This window comes from Acomys minous, assembly GCF_964271855.1.
Source record: "Acomys minous genome assembly, chromosome: 10".
NCBI lineage: Eukaryota > Metazoa > Chordata > Mammalia > Rodentia > Muridae > Acomys > Acomys minous.
In genome coordinates this window covers 106,115,035-106,134,679 of record NC_140491.1, presented here as the reverse complement: position 1 = coordinate 106,134,679, position 19,645 = coordinate 106,115,035, and the positions used below count along the sequence as shown (strand labels likewise).

The 19,645-nt window shown below is 45.1% G+C and overlaps 1 protein-coding gene across 1 annotated transcript in view; it reads left to right on the top strand.

Moving 5' to 3' along the window:
* SLC25A12 (solute carrier family 25 member 12) overlaps positions 1–19,645 on the top strand; it is a 100,736-nt gene that overhangs the window by 16,760 nt on the left and 64,331 nt on the right. The window contains exon 3 of the mRNA XM_084799459.1: positions 8,466–8,608. Coding sequence (XP_084655585.1) covers positions 8,466–8,608 — 143 coding nt within the window. The remainder of the gene's footprint in view (positions 1–8,465; positions 8,609–19,645) is intronic.

Here is a 19,645-nt window from a genome sequence, read left to right as displayed (position 1 = left end):
GAAGAATGCTGTATACATAATAAATACATAAATCTTAAAAAAAAAAAAAAAGAAAGACTCCAAGCTTTACTTAAGGGTTTAAATCATGTGTATGTACACATGAGTGCTGTGCCCTTAGAGGCCAGAAGTTAGCATAGGATTCAGTGGAGCTGGAGTTACAGGCTGTGGCTGCCTGACATGGGTCCTGGGGACTGAACTCCAGTCCTCTGGAAGAGTAGCACATGCTTTTTCCCCCCCAAGACAGGGTTTCTCTGTGTAGCCCTGGCTGTCTTGGACTCCCTCTGTAGACCAGGCTAGTCTCGAACTCACAGAGATCTGCCTGCCTCTGCCTCCCGAGTGCTGGGATTAAAGGTGTGCGCCATCACACCTGGTTTAAATTTCTGTTCTGTTTGAGACAGAATCTTACTTTCTGTATAGCTCAGGCTGGCCTCAGGATCCCTAATGGGAGGCCTAAAATTAAGCACCACTACAAGCTATCTTTACTTCCTAAAAGTAAATAAATAAGTAAATAAATAAAAATCTGGGTACAGCCTTATCAGCAGGCTGGGTCTAGAGGTGCCTGTGTGCAGCCTCACCACTTGGAAATTGGAGACTGGAAGATCGAGGAGTTCAAGGTCGTATTTAGCAACATAGCTTGTCCAAGGCCGGCCTGGGCTACATGAGACCCTGCCTCAAAAAACCGGAAAAAAAAAAATGACCCAAATTCAACTCTATTATTAGCAGCCAATTAAGAGAAACATTAAAAGGAAATTATTTAAAATGAATGGGTCATACTTATTTTACAAGCTATTTTTAAAGTACTTTGGGTTTAAACACAGCGTGTGTACAGGTCTGGTGAGGTGGCTCAGATTTTTAACTGTGTCTGCCTGTGTCACGCCTGATGAGCCAAATTTGACCTCTGGGATTCACATGGTGGAAGCAAGGAACCCATTCCCGGAAGTTGTCCTCTGCCTTCCACATATGTGCCGTGGCATGTGCGCACTCTTTCACATGTAAATAAATGAATGTGAAAGAAGAGGTGTGTGTGTTTGTGTGTGTGTGTGTGTGTGTGTGTGTGTGTGTGTGTGTGTGTGTGTGTGTTTTGCCGGCCTGGAGCTGGGCACTGATCTTTCTAGGTGCGCTCTCCCATGGCAGGTCGCCTCCACGGCCTTAGTATCACCTGTTTTTGAGGTGCCTGTTTTTGAGATATTCTTGGTAGAATATCTAATTCGTTTTAGCATTTTAACCAACTCCGGGTAGCTCCTACTTTCCATTCAGAACTCTCTTTGGTTCTGTCTGTACAGGCAACAGGCTTCCTGACATTGCCAAGTAATTGCCTCTAATTTAACAGGTTAATTAGTTCACTGCTTTCTGTAGAAGTCAAGTACTGACTCCCTGAAGATGAGAAGACTTAGGGTGTCCCCCCCCCACCCCCTTCAGCTACACACTCTATCTTTCAGTTAAAATCAAGTTAAAGCACACTGCGAGAGGCGGGGAAGAGCACCTGAGGGGCAGTTGTTCTCGGGTGTCATTTATAACCGTAGGTACTGGCAAGGTCTGTGTCAGCGCATGGCAACCAAAGCATTTGTTTTCCTTGTTGGCTGCTGTGTCCTGGGTTTTAAAGTCAAGGGGATCCTGGGGACTCCCTGGGTGCCTCGCACTTTCACTGTGTGTCCTGGATAGACAGTGTGCTTGCCCTGGCAGCCAGGCACAGGCCCTGGAGATCACGCACCTCCATCTGCAGGTTGTTGCTGACAACCTGACTTGTGTTCTCGTTCACTCCTTGCTCTTGAGAAGGTGGCTTCCGCACGGTTGTAAAGCGAACCCTATCCAAGCTTTTCGTTTGTTTGTTGTTTTGGTTTGGTTTGGTTTTTGGTTTTTCGAGACAGGGTCTCTCTGTGTAGCCTTGGCTATCCTAGACTTGCTCTATACACCAGGCTGGCCTAGAACTTACAGCCATCCGCCTGCCTCTGCCTCCCGAGTCCTGGGATTAACAGCGTGCGCCACCACGCCCGGCCAAATCCAAGTTTTTGAGTAGTAATTTGATGATATATGCAGAAAGTTCTGTACCAGACTCTATATAATGGATTGAGATCAAACATACAGGCACACTGGGGGAAAAAAAGGTACTAAAGTCACTTTCAGGCCGCGTATAGAAAGGTGTGTGTATTACTTTTCTGTTGCTGGGATGAAACACCATGACTAAGTAGCTTGTAGAAGAAAGTGTTTATTTACTTGGGCTTATGGTTCTAGAGGAACCGGGCAGGGAGGTGTGGCAGCAAGCAACAGGCTTGGCACCAGGAGCCGGAAGTTGAGAGCTCAAATCTTCGAACACAAACAGAAAGCATAGAGAGAGAACAGGAAGTGGTGTGAAGCTTTTAATTTCTTAAAAAAAAAAAAAGATTTATTTATTATTGTATATACAGTAGTCTACCCTCATGTGTGCCTGCCCACCACGAGAAGGCACCAGATCTCATTACAGGTGCTCGTGAGCCACCCTGTGGTTGCTGGGAATTGAACTCAGGACCTTTGGAAGAGCAGCTGGTGCTCTTAACCTCTGAGCCATCTCCACAGCCCCAGCTTTTACTTTCTCAAGTCTGGCCCCAGTGACATGCTTCCTCCAGCAAGGCTGCACCACCGTACCCCCACAGACAGCCACCAACAAGGGACCAAGTGTCCAAATGCCCCAGACTATTGGGAACATTTCTCATTTCAACCACGAGAGTATGCATGAGGCAATGGAACTTTGCATTTAGATATCACTTTAAGGAGCGAGGTGTGGTAGTGCCTGTAATCCCAGCATTTGAGTGAGGCCGAGGCAAGAGGAACAATTCAAGACCATTTTTTGCTATATAGTGAGTTTGAGACCAGCCTAGACTCCCTGAGACCCTGCCCCCACCCCCAAATCAAGCAAACCAACAAAAGCAATAGCAGTAAAAAGATTTCCTATTAGTAATGCAAGTATTCTAAAAATAATCTGAAATTAAAAATACTTCCGGTTGCCAGGTGGTGGCGCTCGCCTTTAATCCTAGCATTTGGGAGGCAGAGGCAGGCGGATCTCTGTGAGTTCGAGGCCAGCCTGGTTTACAGAATGAGTTCTGGGGCAGCCAAGGCTATATCAAGAAACCCTGTCTCAAAAACAAACAAACAAAAACACCCCCTCTGCTCCCAGGCATTTTGGGGTACTCAGTGTGTATTGACTCATCCATCCTTTTTCTTTCTCCTTATTTGTGAGTGTGGTGTATGTTCACGGTGGGCAGGAGTGGGGATGTGTGTGCAAGAACCCATGTGTGCCACCTCTTACTGAACCTGGAGGTGGACTGGCCGCAAACAAGTCCCAGCAATCCTCCTGCCTCCCAAGTGCTGTGGCTGCAGACCCTTGCATGGTCACCCTTGGCTTTTTACATGAGTGCTAGGAATCTGAACTCGGGCCTCATACTAGCATAGCGAGCTTTCCTACCCCTGAGCTCTCTCCCGAGCTACCCACCTCCTGTCTACCCTCTCATGCTCTTCTCTTTTTGTCTTCCTTAAACAGGAAGAGAGAACACACAGCTACGGCGCTTAAGACAGGACAACAGTGTCCATTCCATGCCCCGCCCCTTTTTGGTGATTTAGGAATCAAACCCAGGGCCTCCTTCAGGCTGTGCAGATGCTGTACCAGTGGACCACACCCACCCGCAGCCTCACACTCTCCTTATTACTATTTCTCTCTCCAATTAATCCCTCTCCCAGAAAGAGACAAACAAAGATTTTTTTTCTCCTCTCGTTTCTACAATTATCCCCCCAGGTTGAAATCAGATATTGGGGTCTCTCTCCTCCCACATATCCCACCTCCCCTTAGAGTGGCCACCCCTTTGCTTTCTCCCACAGCGCACTTCTTACGCCCTCGCTTGCGCCCTTTTTGGCAGTCATGCCCCAGTTGGTGGCTGACATGTCAGGCTCCCTTAAGTTCTGCTATCAGATTGCTTTGTATTGACCTCCCTGGCCACTGCCTGTGTCCACACGACCGCTGCGCCTCTCTCTGCTCCTGCCTGGCCTTTTTGCGCCCTGCAGAAAACCTGTCCAGGGGCCGAGGATGTAGCTGGGCCGAGTGCTTGCCCAGCTGTTGCCTTAAGCTCGGGTTTGATCTCCAGTTCAGCATGGTAGCTCATGCATGCAACCCCAGAACTGGGGTAGGGGTGGGGGTGGGGGTGGAGGTAGGAGGCTCAGCAGTTCAAGGTCACAACAGTGAGTTTGAGGCCAGCCCAGAATATAGGAGACCCTGTCACAAAACCAAATCCAAAATAAAACACAATCCACATGTCCTACTAAGCGAAGTGCTGAAGAGCGAACAAGGGAACGAGTGCATGCAAGAGTTGGCAGAATACACTTCCTACTATCAGCATCCAGAATTCATGTACTGATATTGCTAACATCTCAAACAGTTTGCTTTTTTTTTTTTTTTTTTTTTTTTGGTTTTTTGAGACAGGGTTTCTTTGTGTAGCCTTGGCTGTCCTGGAATTACTTCGTAGACCAGGCTGGCCTCGAACTCACAGAGATCCTCTGCCTCCTGAGTGCTGGGATTAAAGGCATGTGCCACCATGCCCGGCTTACAGTTTGCTCTTTTTTTTTTTTAAGATTATATCACATATATTTATTTTTTTAAAGATTTATTTTATTATTATGTATACAGTGCTCTTCCTGCATGTACACCTGCAGGCCAGAAGAAGGCATCAGATCACGTTACAGATGGTTGTGAGCCACCATGTGGTTGCTGGGAATTGAACTCAGGACCTCTGGAGGAGCAGTCAGTGCTGGCAACCTCTGGGCCATTTCTCCAGCCCCCAGTTTGCTCTTTTTTAAAGGTTGATTTTTATTATTTTCAACTGTGCGTGTGTGTGTGTGTGTGTGTGTGTGTGTGTGTGTGTGTGTGTGTGCACGCACATGGTATATGTGTGTGTGTGTGTGTGTATTTGTGAACGTGAGTGTCTGAGGCGGCAAGAAGCTTTGGATGCCTCTGGAGCTAGAGTGACAGGCATTTGTGAGCCACCTGAGCTCAGGTCCTCTGCAGGAGCTGTACCATGCTTTTATGCTGAGCCGTTTCTCCAGCCCCGGCTTGCTTTTTTTGTTTGTTTGTTTTTGATCCTTTGCTTTGCTTATAGACCCACTCTTTCAATATATCAAAGATTTGCTTTATCTTCATCGCATGGAAGTGTGCATGATCTGGAGTCCTAGGAAAAGAAAGAGCTTGTCTGAGGATTCACGTGAGCTGATCTGTAGTAGAGCCAGGGTGAAAGCATGAGACTCCTCAGGACCAGCTCCTGGAGTCACGCGGCCAGGGCATGATTCATTTCTAGCCAGGGCTTCTCAAGTGCTTTTCATAGAGCAGCAGTGAAAAGGCTCACCTTAGCCTCCTTTTCCAAGTTGACACAGCACCTGCTGTGACCTCTCATGTCTTCGGAATAAGACAAAGGAAGTATTTCTGGTTTAAATTCCCTCCTGGTTGAAAGAACTAACGGCTTGGTTTTCTCAGTTCATAAGTTAACCCAAGAGCAAACCAACAATCCTTTGTGCTGATCCTCCTGTTCATCTCACTCCCCTGAGGCAACTGCGTGACCTTTTAGCTATTTATTTTGGTATTTCCATATATATACGTATGTTTGTTTTGTTTTGTCTCGTTTTTTGGGACAGGGTTTCTTTGTGTAGACTTGCTGTTCTGGACTTGCTTTGTAGACCAGGCAGGCCTCGAACTCACAGATATCTGTCTACCTCTGTCTCCCCTAGTCCTGGGATTGCAGGCGTGCACCACTGCGACCAGCCCTTTTGTATCTTTTTGCTAATGTTTATAGGCTTTTCCCTTTGCTTCCACACTAGGGGCTGAGGCCAGGGCTTCGTGTGCTGCCTAGGCAAGCTTCCTTAGAATACTTTCAGGTTTCTCCTCTGCTCGTCTCAATACAGTTAGAATGTTTCACTATGATTATTCACTATTATGAAGTATCAACATTATCCTGACTGCAGATATTGTTTATTTTCAACTAAGTTGTGCTTTTTTTTTGGTTGTTGGTTTGAGACAGGATCTTGTTATATAGACCCGGCTGGCCTTGAACTAAGGTTGATTTTCCTGTTTCTGCCTCTACCTCCCCCAGTGCTGGGATTTCAGGTGTGCTACCCTGCCGGGCTTGCTTATTTGTTTATTGACACAGCATTTCTTTCTGTAGCCCTGGCTGTCCTGGAACTGGCTCTGTAGACCAGCCAGGCTGGCCTCGAACTCACAGAGACCCACCTGCCTCTGCCTCCCAAGTGCTGGAATTAAAGAGGTGTGCCACCTACTGCCCTGCTTTTTTTTTTTTAGCTGTATTTTATTTATTGTGCTCGTGTGCCCGTTCACTCATGCGTGTAGCATGCAAGCACAGTGTACTTGGGGTCAGAAGACAGCTGCCACCGTGTGGGCGCGAGGGATTGAACTCTCAGCTTGTCAGGCTTCGTGGTGAGGGCCTTTACCAGATCCAGGCTGGTCTCAAACACTTAGGATCCTCCTGCCTCAGCCTCCTAAGTGTTGGGGATTACAGGTGTGAATGCCCCACTGTGCCAGCTCAAGCCACCGACTTTGATATTTCCTATTTTGTCTGAGGAAAATACATTTTCAGAGCTAAAGAGTATCAAATCTTTATTTGTTTTTTATTTGTATATCTACTACTGATTCATTAATTTAATGGGTTTGGGTTTGGGTTTGGTTTTTGTTTTGGTTTGGTTTTTGAGTGCCGACTATGTGCCAGGCAGTGTTTGCTGCTGGGGGCATCTTAGGGAACACGGTAGACAAAGCTTTTCCTCTGATGTTTTAGGTGGGAGACGGTGAAGTGCGGTGCTGGAAAGGGACAGGCATGAAAGGGAAAAACAGCTACGAAAGGGTGTGGGGTTGGGGGATGTAGACAGACACAAGGCCACATGTGGAGAGTTGTGATAAAGTGGAGTCTCCGTGAGGAAGTGGCATTTGAGCAGAACTGCATTCTTCCCAGCATCCCTTTCTTCCTCAGTCTGTGCCCAGGGCAATCTGGGCTTTGGTTTTCCCTGTTGGTTTTGCTTTCTGCAGCTCTCTGCTCTGATCTAGAGTAGGTCATCTCCAGGGCTGCAGCACCAAGCACCACCCACCTCTGGATGCTACATCTCTCTTCGATTTAGTTCACTCTTTAAAAAAATAAAAAAAGTTCTACTGGGGCCAGCTTGAGAGTAGAGCTGGTGAAAACATACTACCTTCCAAGCTCCAGGACCTGAGTTTGATATGTGGGACCCACATGGTAAAAGAATCGAACTGTCTTTTTTTCTTTTTCTTTCTTTCTTTTTTTTTTTTTTTTTTTGGTTTTGGGAGGCAGGGTTTCTCTGTGTAGCCTTGGCTGTTCTGGACTTGCCTAGTAGACTAGGCTGGCCTCGAACTCATAGCCATATGCCTGCCTCCTGCCTCTGCTTCCCAGGGAGCTGGGACTAAAGGCGTTGCACAGCCATGGCTGGCCAGATTGTCAGTCTTGTTAGGATGTGGCTTCACCTACTGAGTCATCGTGTCAGCCCTTGTGTATTTTGTTTACTTATTTATTTTTAAGCATTTGTTTATTGCCAGGTGTAGTGGTGCACACCTTTAATCCTAGCACTCAGGGAATCAGAGGCAGGCCCATTCTTTGTGAGTTCCAGGCCAGCCTGATCTACAAAGTGAGTTACAGGACAGCCAGGGATACACAGAGAAGCCCTGTCTCAAAAGACCAAACCAAACCAACAAAACAAACAAAAAATTATTTTTATTTTTTTGTGTGTGGGCGTTTTGCCTGCAAGTTTGTCTGTGTACCACATGGTTGCAGTGCCCTAGAAGGCCAGAAGAGGGCGATAGGTCCTCTGGAACTGGAGTTTCAGACTGCTGTCAGCTGCCATGTGGGTGCTTGGAACTGAATCCAGGTCTTCTGGAAGAGCAACCAGTGCTCTTAACCCCAGAACCATTCCTGCCCCGCCTCATGTGTTTTTAATTGAGATATGATACTCCACATAATATAAACGTTCTTGTTGTGATCACGTGTACTACTTAGCGGATCTATTTTAAACATTTATAATGTCTGACCTTCACCATTATGTAATTCCAGAACATTCTCTGAGAGGAAATCCCACACTCATTGAGTGGTTAGCTCCTGTCTCCCTTTCCCAGGTCCTGGCAGTCATAATTCTGTGTTTTATCCAGGGACTTGCTTTTGTGGACATTTTATATAGATGGGATCCTACACTATGGCTCATTTCACCCAGCAGATTTTCAGGGCTCATCAGTGTTGCCCACGCATTGCTTCTTTACTGTGGTCTCAACTGCTCTACACTTTCAGTATCCAGTGGACACTGCCTACATTCGTCATCCTTATTTTGATTTCAAAACTGTCCTTTGGTTTCCGTTACCCCCACACAACTGTTAGCTACCAGATAACGGTGAAAGTGAAACATGCTATGTTTTCAATGTGCCTTATTCACTTATCTTCCAGTATGCCAGCACGGAGGTGGATGGGGAACATTACATGACCCCAGAAGACTTTGTTCAGCGCTATCTTGGCCTGTACAATGATCCGAACAGCAACCCAAAGATCGTGCAGCTCTTGGCAGGAGTAGCTGATCAAACCAAGGATGGGTAAGAAAGTTTATAAATGTTCTGAAAGCCAATTATACATACTCTATTATAGATGTAAAACTGTAAGTTTCACATCTATCTATCTATCTATCTACCTATCTATATTCTATATATATATATATATATATATTTTTTTTTTTTTTTTTTTGAGACAAGATCTTGCTATACAGCCTTGACTGGCCTTGAATAAGAAATCCTCTCTTCTGTCCCTGAGTGCTAGGATTAAAGGGACATCACTGTGACCAAGTTATATTTTGAATTATTTTAAAATTTGTTTTGTCTGCATGGTGTGCCAGAAATGGCATCAGTTCTCTGAATATTGAGTTACAGATAGTTGGGTACTGGGAACTGAATCTGTGCCATCTGTAACGCTAGCAAGTGATCTTAACTACTGAGCCATCTTTCCTACTCTATATCTAGAGTTTTAATAGTAATCATATCTTTCCTCTGGAACTTATAAAAATACTATTATTTACTGCCATTACCAACCATGTTGTTATTTCTTATTTTCTAAAAAAAAAAAAGGCATTTTGTTGTTGTTTGTTTTGTTTTGTTTTTTGAGACAGGGTTTCTCTGTGTAGCCTTGGCTGTCCTGGACTTGCTTTGTAGACCAGGCTCGCCTCAACCCACCTGCCTCTGCCTCTCAAGTGCTGGGATTGAAGGCATGAGCCACCATGCCCGGCTCACAAAGTCATATTTTATATTGAATAATCTTCTCAGGATGGGTCTCTGATAACTAATTTTATTTTTTGTATTCATTTATTTGAAAAATGCTGAGTGCCTGCTAATGTGCCAGGCATTGCTCTTGGTGTTAGAATGTGTCAGTAAGCAAGCTACAAACAGTAATAAAGGAAATTTAAAAAGTAAATTAAAGCATGTTAGGAGGATATAGCTCTCTATGAGGGACTTAGGGACTGGTCTGTATTCATCTCTCTGCTTATTTAGTTGGAAAGTATTATGTTAAACACCACAATTTGCCATGCTTATATATAAAGGATGAATAAAATGAGGTTGCTGACCTTAAGAATAAACTCAAAGCTTAGTGGGAAAGAGAGGACCAGACAAAGACAAAATAAAAAACAAAAAACAAAAAACCAGGTCAGTATTTCTGGGGTAAGACAGAGTAACGCCATGTATATATAGGAAGGAGTCCCCAGAAGCTTGGTTAACTCTTTGAATAGTTAGGGCAGCATCTTAGAAGAGGCAACACTTGCATGAAACCAGTGGGAGCTTTCTGGTTGTCAGACTGAAAGGGAGAAGAATTGCAGGCAGGGGAAAAGGAGTGCCACGGAACATGGGAACATGAACAAACGTGTGTGTGCGTGCGTGTGTGTGTGTGTGTGTGTGTGTGTGTGTGTGTGTGTGTGTGTGTAGAAGCAGTGGAGAATTTCTGTTGTATTTTGGCGTGACCACTGTGTTATTACTTTGTTGCTATAGAAGATGGAGTTGGAGTGAAGCCGGGAACTTTGTGTGCTCAGTGTTTGTGTGTCTTGTCCTTAGTGACTGCCAGTCTTGGGGTACTTTCAGCCTGCTGCTGTCTGGGTGTGAAGTCACAGAAGCAACAAGATTCATCCTACTGTGTTGTTAGTCCATTCCTCGGCGGGAGCTGTTAACTTTAGTAACATTGCATGGGGCTGGGTTGTGGAGCAAATGCAATACTGAATTAGATAAAGAAAATGACTGTACGCTATGGCAGTTTTCAGCTATATCTCCAGATCCCTAAGGGCCCAGGATCTTTTTCTGAGCTGTAGAGGTGCTTGTTTGAACAGCTGGATGGAGAAACATCTCTGTCCATCACTATAAATATGAGCAGGCTTTAGAAAGGGCTGGAGAAAGGCAAGCCTGGTCTCATGCGATCCAGTTAGCCAACAACTGTAATGGCTGAAGTAGCAAGGCTGCCACAAGAGTTCCTTCCTTCAAGAGCTGGCTCTGAGTTCACTCTTACTGTCCCATAGAACTTGGCCCAGTACATGACGTTTGGGACAGTCAACAAATGCTAACTCATTGCATCTTTAATGACTTGGAAAGTTGCACCATTGCAATGGCAGGCGTTGGATGTAAGTTATAAAAGCTTTGTCTAGTATTTTAAAATGTCAGGCCAGGGAGTTGGAGAGATGGCTCAGTGGTTAAGAGCACTGTCTGTTCTTCCAGAGGTCCTGAGTTCAATTCCCAGCAACCACATGGTGGCTCACAACCATCTATAATGAGATCTGATGCCCTCCTCTGGCATACAGGTTTAAATACAGATAGAGCACTCATATATAAATAAATAAATAAATAAATAAATATTTTAAATGTCAGATCAGCTCCTTAGCTGCTGACCAGGTATAGAGTCTAGGTACTGGTTAGACAGAAGGCCTATGGGAATTAATTAATTTAATTAGAATTTCTTCTTTTCGAATCATTAAAGATGAACACATACATGTTTGTTGTTCATTGGTTCTCAGACCTGGTTTTATATTTATTTATTAAAACAAAAGTCTCTCTATTTAGTTGTGGCTGTCCTGGAACTCACTATGTAGACCAGGCTGACCTTGAACACCCAGAGATCTGCCTGCCTCTGCCTCCTGAGTGCCAGGCTCAAAGGTGTGCAGCCCTACACTCGGCCCTACTTTCCCCCCCTTGTTTTATTTCGTGTTTTGACTGCATGTATGTCTGTGCATGAAATGTCCAAGGAGGCCAGGTGAGACATAGTTACATGGCTGTGTGCTACAATGTGGGTGCTGGGAACTGAACCCGGATCTTCTGTAAGAGCAGCCAGTGCTCTAAACCGCCGAGCCACCTCTCCAGTTCTGGATGGTTTTAGAACACCCATTTTTTTTTTCACGTAAGGATTTCATGCCTCTTATGATCATCTTGTTTTATTTCTCCTTTGAAACTTTATACAATTCTTGTAGGCTGAAGGGTTTTGTTAAAGTAGGGCATTTTTCATGCAGTCAAGTAGAGTCCTAGTTGGCAGAGTGCATCAGTAATAGCTTTTGTGTGTGAAAAACCTAGTAATGGTGAATTGAGTTTACTCTGTTTTTTATATAGACTCTCACTATGTGGCTCTAGCTGGCCTATAACGCACAGACATCTGCCTCTGCCTCCCAGTGCCAAGTCTAAAGGTGGTCAGCACCACAACAGGCTGAGTTTACCTTTTTTGCTTTGTTTGTTTGTTTGTTTTTCAAGACAGGGTTTCTCTGTGTAGTAGTAGCCTAGGCTGTCCTGAAACTCACTCTGTAGACCAGGCTGGCCTCAAACTCATAGAGATTTGCCTGCTTCTGCCTCCAATTGCTGGTAAAGGTGTGCGCCACCACTGCCCAGCCGAGTTTCCCTGTTCACTGTTTTCTTCCTCTTCTTTTTTTTTTTTTTTTTTTTTGAGGGGGCGATGTTGTAAGATATGTATTTAAATGGATGGTAATCCCCCAGTCTCACTGCTGGGTTATAGGCATCACCACAGCTGGCAAACTCTTTCCTTTTTTTATTTATTTATTTTTATTTTTATTTTTAATGTTTTTGGGACAGAGTCTCATTTAGCCCATAAATTACTTCTAGAATCAGAGGAAAGTAGAAAAAAAATTTTTTTAAAGGAAGCGTGGATTCTTGCCTTTTTCTTGATACACTGTGTTTAGAAATCATGAACTTTAGAAGTCATGTAAAATGGATGGATTTGCATCATAATTTTTCTAAGGGGAAAATTTCAAAGGGGCTAAGTATTATAGTTAAAGGTTTTACATTTTAATCCAGCAGGATCAAAGTCTTTGATATGTTTGACTTATTCAAAGAAGTCAGTTTCTGTTTAAGAGTTAAGAAAAGCGAGGCTCATATTGAGTGATCAGCTTTCTTTCTTTCTTTCTTTCTTTTTTTGAGACAGGGTTTCTCTGTGTAGCCTTGGCTGTCCTAGACTCCCTTTTTAGACCAGGCTGGCCTCGAACTCACAGCGATCCGCCTGCCTCTGCCTCCTGAGTGCTGGAATAGTCTTAATGCCTAGTCCCCCTTTCTTCTTGTACTCAATAATCATTCATTTCTTGTCTCCATCACCCAGGACAGTGAAGGAAGGATTGTTATGATCCGGTTACGGAGTCCGGAGTCCTCCAGGGTGTAACCTGAGATGTCAGCAGTGATATTACATACAATCACCTGTGGCAAAGGGAAACCAAGGGGATGAATAGGATCAGTTAAGTGTGAGGTGAGAGCTAGCGTAGGACTGGTCAGTAGTGATCCTTCGTTGATCGGATCTGAGACCGGCTTTTAGATTACCCGTTCTTCCAGAGAGGTCTTCTGTCACTGCTTTTATATTGCTTTTGGAACTTTATGTGCACAAAACTTAGTGAGCACAGGACAGCTCCCCGGTCCCCTCCCCCCCCCCCACTGCTCTCCCCCTCCCTCCCCCCTGCTCTCTCCCCCCACCCCCCCCACCCCCCGCCCCCGATGTTATCTAGCCGGTGAGTTTCCCGCCAGTAGGCGGTGAGATAAGGCGCTTGCTATAGAGTCGCGCAGAAAACAGTGTCGTCTGCTATAGACAGCCTGATGGGTTGTCTAAAAGCCAGCCGTCGGCCAAGCAGTACTGGTGGGATCGTGGCCGAAACTCTCCTGGAGTTCTACTTGCGTAATGAAAAGCAAGATGATTTTATGCATTAAATGCAGATCTCAGAGACTATTATCATGTGATCTGACCTAAAATATTTAGACAGTTGCTTCTTTGAAACTGTAACTGCTGGGATGGTGCTTTCTATATTTAGTCTAGTTAGTCAGAATTTCTCTGGTAGACCCAGCCTTTTTTTTCCCCCTCTGACTCTTCATGAGTTTTTTTTTTTTTTTTTAATGTACCATACCTGTCAAAGACCCATTCATTTTGGCAGAAATTTTGGCAATTTTACAAAAATTTTGTAGACAGTTACAATGGTAACGAACATTTTTTGCATTGCGTTAGTTTCCATTCTGATAAGGAACCTAGTGGGAAAATGCACTACATATTCACAAACTGTGTTACTGCAAAGTTATACAGCACACAATTCAAATAAGAACTCCCAGCACCCAGTAAAAATAATTAAAAACCAGGTTAGTCAGGTGGATCTTGGCCAGGGATGAGGTACATGTCCTGCGAGGTCTGGGGACCTGATGAGCTAACCCATGCCTGATGTTCTCCTGAGGATGGTCCCATAGGAAAGTAGATGCCTGTAGATCTGCCCCTACTGGCGCCAACACCCGAGCCACCTAGCAGTGTGGTGCACGTCTGAGTACACCGATGGGCAAAGTGCATCAGTTTAGCAGGCTCGATAGGGCTTGCATTTTGATAGGAGCTGCTCGCCAAACATAGTAAACCCCGAGAGTCCCCAGTGTCCTGAGACACGGGCAGCCAAGGGCTGCAGCTGTTTTTTCAGAGGCAGTTTCTGCTTGGCATCAGGAGCTGCCAAGTGTCACTTGGGACCAGAAACCCTCCTGTTGCCCAAGCTCACAATTTGTCAAGGGAAATCAGAAAACTGGATATTTGTATGAAATCTTAGGGTTTCCTAACATAGTAGTTCTTTGCCAAAGAAAACACATCTGTGAGGCAAATTCTGCTCCCTAACCAGCAGCTTGTGGTCTTTGCTGGCTAAGGAGCTTGTCTTTGGTTTTCTATCATAAAAAAACAAAGTTTTACTACTGAGCATATGACTTATTCTATATTTCAAGATTACTTGTGTTTTTGATGTTTAATTCTGGAGACTTTAAAAATCAAATTGCTACAAGTTCATTCATATTTTTTTTTAAAAAATACATAATCAGCCGGGTGGTGGTGGCGCATGCCTTTAACCCCAGTACTCAGGAGGCACAGGCAGGTGGATCGCTGTGAGTTCGAGGCCAGCCTGGTCTACAAAGCGAGTCCAGAACAGCCAAGGCTACATAGAGAAACCCTGTCTTGAAAAAGCAAAAAAAAAAAAAACAAACAAACAAACAAACAAAAAACCCACCACATAATCAGCTTACCTACTGGTTTTAGCTTTTAGAATTACTTTTATAGTCAGAAGAGACAATGCTGGCCATTCTTCATTATAAAATTTCAGGCATTAAATAAATATGTAGCTAAAGCCAGGCGTGGTGGCCCACGCCTTTAATCCCAGCACTCGGGAGGCAGAGGCAAGAGATCTCTGTGAGTTCAAGGCCAGCCTGGTCTACAGAGAGAGTTCTAGGACAGCCAGAGAGATATATATATCCCTGGTTTTTCGAGGGGGATTAAAGGCATGCGCCACCACCACCGGGCTAGCCAGGGATATTACACAGAGAAAGGTTGTCTCAAAAAACCAAACCAAACCAAAACAAAACAAAACAAAATGTAGCTAGTGAGTGCTTCTGGCACCCAGTGCCTGGGCCACCGTTTTCCTTGATTATGTGTCAGTCCAAGTGACCCTATTCATGGCTGACCGTTTGTTTCATTCCAGCTCAGCACCACCAACTGACTCTCTCTTTTCCCCTCTCCTTTCTCCTACCCATCCCTCTGTCCTTCTTGGAGCTAAGTATGGAGCCCAGGGCCTCCCACATGCTTAGCTGCATCTCACTCGGCTCGGTGCCTGTGTGGAATGGGTGGTTGGTCCTGATATGCTGCAGCTCCATCTGTGCTCATGTGCCTAAAATTTGTTTAATGGGACAACTATACTTTCCTAGTTCCTCTGCACTTTGTGGTAGCAAAGTGGCCGGGCAGGCAGTTTTCATAGTGGATGGTTCCTCCAAGGACTCAATTTCACCTAAGGCTCTTTAGCTTGAGCTAACATTTAAGTTCAGTTAACACAGTGGTTCTCAACCTTCCTAATGCCAAAACCCTTTAATAGAGTTCCTCATCTTGTGATGACTCCCAACCATAAAACTATTTTTATTGCTCTTTCATAACTATAATTTTTCTACTGTTACATAATGTAACATAAATATGTGATACGCAGGGCATCTGATATGCGACCCCTTTGAAAGGGTCATTCGCCCTCAAAGGAGTTGCGACCCACACGACCACACACTGACTGAGCATGGGGATGCCATCTTCATTTTTTTTGAAGTTTCCCCCCTAGAGGGTAAAGACATGACACGCATCGTTGTCTTGGAGACCGTGAGTTTTCACATTGTTATTAAACACATTTTAAAGTGCTGTAAGTGATAATAAACACGAGGTTGAATATATGTTTTAGATGAGCGGAGGCAAAGAAAACCAGAATGAAATGTCAAGGCGTTTTCCTAATACTCTATAAGGAGGTCTGTCTCTCCACACACTTGTGTTCTAAAGTGAGTTTGTTCAAGAATGTTTAAGAGGGTTTTTCTTCTTTGTTTTTTGAGATAGGGTTTCTCTGTGTAGCCTTGCCTGTCCTGGACTCGCTTTGTAGACCAGGCTAGCCTCGAACTCACAGTGATGCCTTACAGGTGTGTGCCACCGTGCCTGGCTTATCTATGAATTCTTATCCTGAGCCAGGCCTGTGTTCCTTGATAAGCCTAGCTCTTTTGGATAACAAGTTGTCCAGATAGACTTTAAAATTGAGTCACATTATTGCTCTTATAAGATTGTATACAACGGTCTGGAAAAAGTACAGTGCCCTACTGCAAGAGTGCGTGATGAGGAACCTGGGGCACCGAGAGGCCTCCACTGGGCTGTGTGGGGCAAACTGAATGCACAAAAGCCTAGAGGTGGAGGTGGGGGACCATTCCGAGCCCTTAGCGGAAGGAACAGGCGTCATCCCCATTGTTGAGAGTGCCAGGGTCGGGGTAGGAAGAGCAAGGGGAGAGGTGCAGGGTCTTCAGGGTCAGCTCTTTAGGACTACAAGCCACATTAAGGCTTAGGTCTAGTCCTTTAGATTACAGGTTCTCATAATGTGTGGTCCAAACCTGGCCACTTAAGACTAAGGAGGCATCTGGCCCTTATTCCTTAAAGATGACCAATGAATGAACAGTTACAGTGTTTTAAGGAGGGAACTGAGTTGATTAGATTTGCATTTAGAAAGATTCCTCTGTATTAATCAGGCACAGAAAAACCAATCCATGATTCTTTGTGTGTGTGTGTGTGTGTGTGTGTGTGTGTGTGTGTGTGTGTGTTTGAGATACAGTTTCACTGTATGGTGTTGACTATCCTGGACTTGCTTTGTAGACCAGGCTGGCCTTGAACTCAGAGATCTGCCTGCCTCTGCCTCCACAAATGCTGGGATTATAGGCGTGCGCCATGCAGCCCAGCTTGTCCCATGACTCTTAGTCATTATGTGGAAACTAAAAGGAAGTAGAAAGTAGGTTGTAGCGCTGCACACGGGTGACCATGCTTCCGTGTTAGTCAAGGCTTGTATAATTGCAGTCAGGAGGAATGCAGGAAGAAAACTGTGTCCGCAGCAGGTGGCTATCTAGAGACGTAAAGGTAAGTGGTTCCCAGGGCCTGGAGAGTAGAAGGAACGGGGAAGTCAGGAGAGGAGAGCATGGGATGACTGTGCAGGTGTTGAGTTCCTTTTTTAGGGGAAGATAGTGTTCTGTCACCAAGCGTGTGGTGGTCAGACACTTCTGCGTTGAAGCTGTCATTGGAGCACAGACCTTAAGCAGGCAGGTTGTGTGATAGGTGAATTAAATGGCAAAGCTTCTTTTTGTTTTGTGAAGAGCTTAGAAATCCCTCTGGCTACAGTTTAAAGAATGAAGGACGAAGGCCGGAAGGATCCAGGAGGTGTTGTCAGTCACAGCTGTTGAGAACGAGTGGGTCCGTGACAGGAGGCATATTTTTGGAGATCATTTATACTTGTGAACAAAAATATACTACTTTTTTTTTTTTTTTTTTGCTTTTAGTTTTTTGAGATAGGGTTTCTCTGTGTATCCTTGGCTGTCCTGGACTCACTTTGTAGACCAGGCTGGCCTTGAACTCACAGCAATCCACCTACCTCTGCCTCCCGAGTGCTGGGATTAAAGGAGTGTGCCACCACTCCCGGCTTTTTTTGTTTTTGTTTTTTTTTTGAGACTGTGGTCCCAGATGGCCTTAAACTCCCTTGTAGCTTTGAAGTTTTACCCTTTTGCTTCCATCTCCCTAGTATTGGGGTTACAAGGGGTGCATCCCTACACCCAGATAACTCACAGGGTGCCCCCCTACACCCAGACAGCTCATGGGGTACACCCTACACCCAGACAGCTCTTTGGGTTCCTTCTTTTCTTTTGGGAACAGGGATCACTTTGGCCCTGGCTGTCCTAGAAGTCACTACATAGTACAGGCTAGCCCCAAGCTCTCAGAGATCCACCTGCCTCTGTCTCCTGAGTGCTTGGATTAAATGTGTGCGCCATTACACATGGCCTTATTTTCAATCTTTAGTAAGGTATTTTTACTTAGAAGATAATCTTCCTTTACTTGTCTGATATGTATTATTCAGTACAAATGTTAACTATGGCAGGACTTTTTCTATTATATCTTTCTGTACTTTCAGTTTGAGGGTAAAAATAGATTGTCAATATTCATAACTGTGCATTTAAGGGAGAATTTTGTAATACTGCCACTTGGACACTCATCCACTAAGAATAGCAAAAAGAGAAAAAAAAAAAGACTAGCAGAAAGACAGCTGGGTAGGTGGGTCAGTGGTTAGGGTCACAATCAAAACTTCAAGAGTAGCAGAAAGAGCAAAATAAAATGTAACTTAAACAAAACAAACAAACAAACCAAGAATAGATGAGTGCGGGGCTGTGGAGCCTTGCGACCAGGGGAGCTGGCCTGGGTTAAGAGTGAGGTTGAGTATGTCCAAACCCCGAAAATCTCATTTTGAAATTGGCAGGAGTAGGACCACACCCTCCCTGGCCTGGGCCTGTGTGTCCCAGCGCATGTAGCCTTAGGATCCCCCACCTCTGCTGTCCTTGAGGTGATCGTGGAGCTTGCTGGCCAGGTTTTAGGTTAAAACTCCCCCAGTTCTTTATAAGGACATGTCCAGCAAGCCCCTGGAATTGCTCTCCACTGCAAACTAAGCATTCCCAACACCTTAGGACCAGCCAATGATCTATACTAACTTCGAAAACCCCTGCCCCAAGGTTTATATATAACCCTTACAACCCGCCCCCCCCCCCCCAAATAAAGAAGAGCCGTTTCACTGAAAATTGTGTCATAGGAAACCTCCTTTCACTCACTGCCTGAGTAAGGTCCTGCTAACCCACCCATCCGGCTAAGCGGCATTCCTTCCGGTCCAGCTCCGTGTACAATGAGCCTGTATACCTCGAGGGGGAAGCAAACGTGAGGCGGCAGGTGAGCCAGGTGTACCTTAGCCAGGAATGGGGGACACATCCGGCAAAGTTCGGGGACCTGGTGAGCTGTCGCATGCCTGACTGTCTCCTGCTGATGGAGGTCGGGGAACGGAAACGGCGGTTGTTGAGGGCTAGTGTGTCTTGTTGGCTCCGAGCCCCTACGTCTGTCAGTGAGGTCGATGATACCGCAGCCTCCGGGACGGATGAAGGAAGATTGCCAGCTATACAAGATGGTAGGTCTTAAATCCCAGGTATAGAATTTAAGGGTCCGCCGGGCGGTGGTGGAGCACACCTTTAATCCCAGCACTCGGGAGGCAGAGGCAGGTGGATCCCTGTTTGTTCAAAGCCAGCCTGGTCTCCAAAATGAGTCCAGGACAGCAGAGGCTATGCAAAGAAACTCTATCTCGAAAAACAAAACAAAACAAACAACAGAATTTAAGGGTCCACCCCTGAGCTCAGGTGCCACTCCTCTCTGCAGACCAGCTTGTTTGTTTGTTTGTTTTTGAGACGGGGTCTGTGTGTGTGTGTGTTAGCCTTGACTGTCCTGGCCTCGCCTGTCCTGGCCTCACTTTGTAGACCAGGCTGGCCTTAAACTCACAGAAACATGAAATCTCCATGGTTAAGATTGTTATGACTTCTGACTCGGCTGGCGTGTGGACATTAAAGGCAGTTTTTGTTATTTTTGACTACTGGTTAATCTCAGAACTCACTAAATATATATCTTAGGGCTTACTAAGTTCTAGAAACTCAGTAATGTCAGATTCCACCTTTTGTCTAGAGGGTTCCTTAAATTTTTATTATTGTCTTTTCAAACATAATAGAACAATACAGTTCTCAACCTTTTTGATA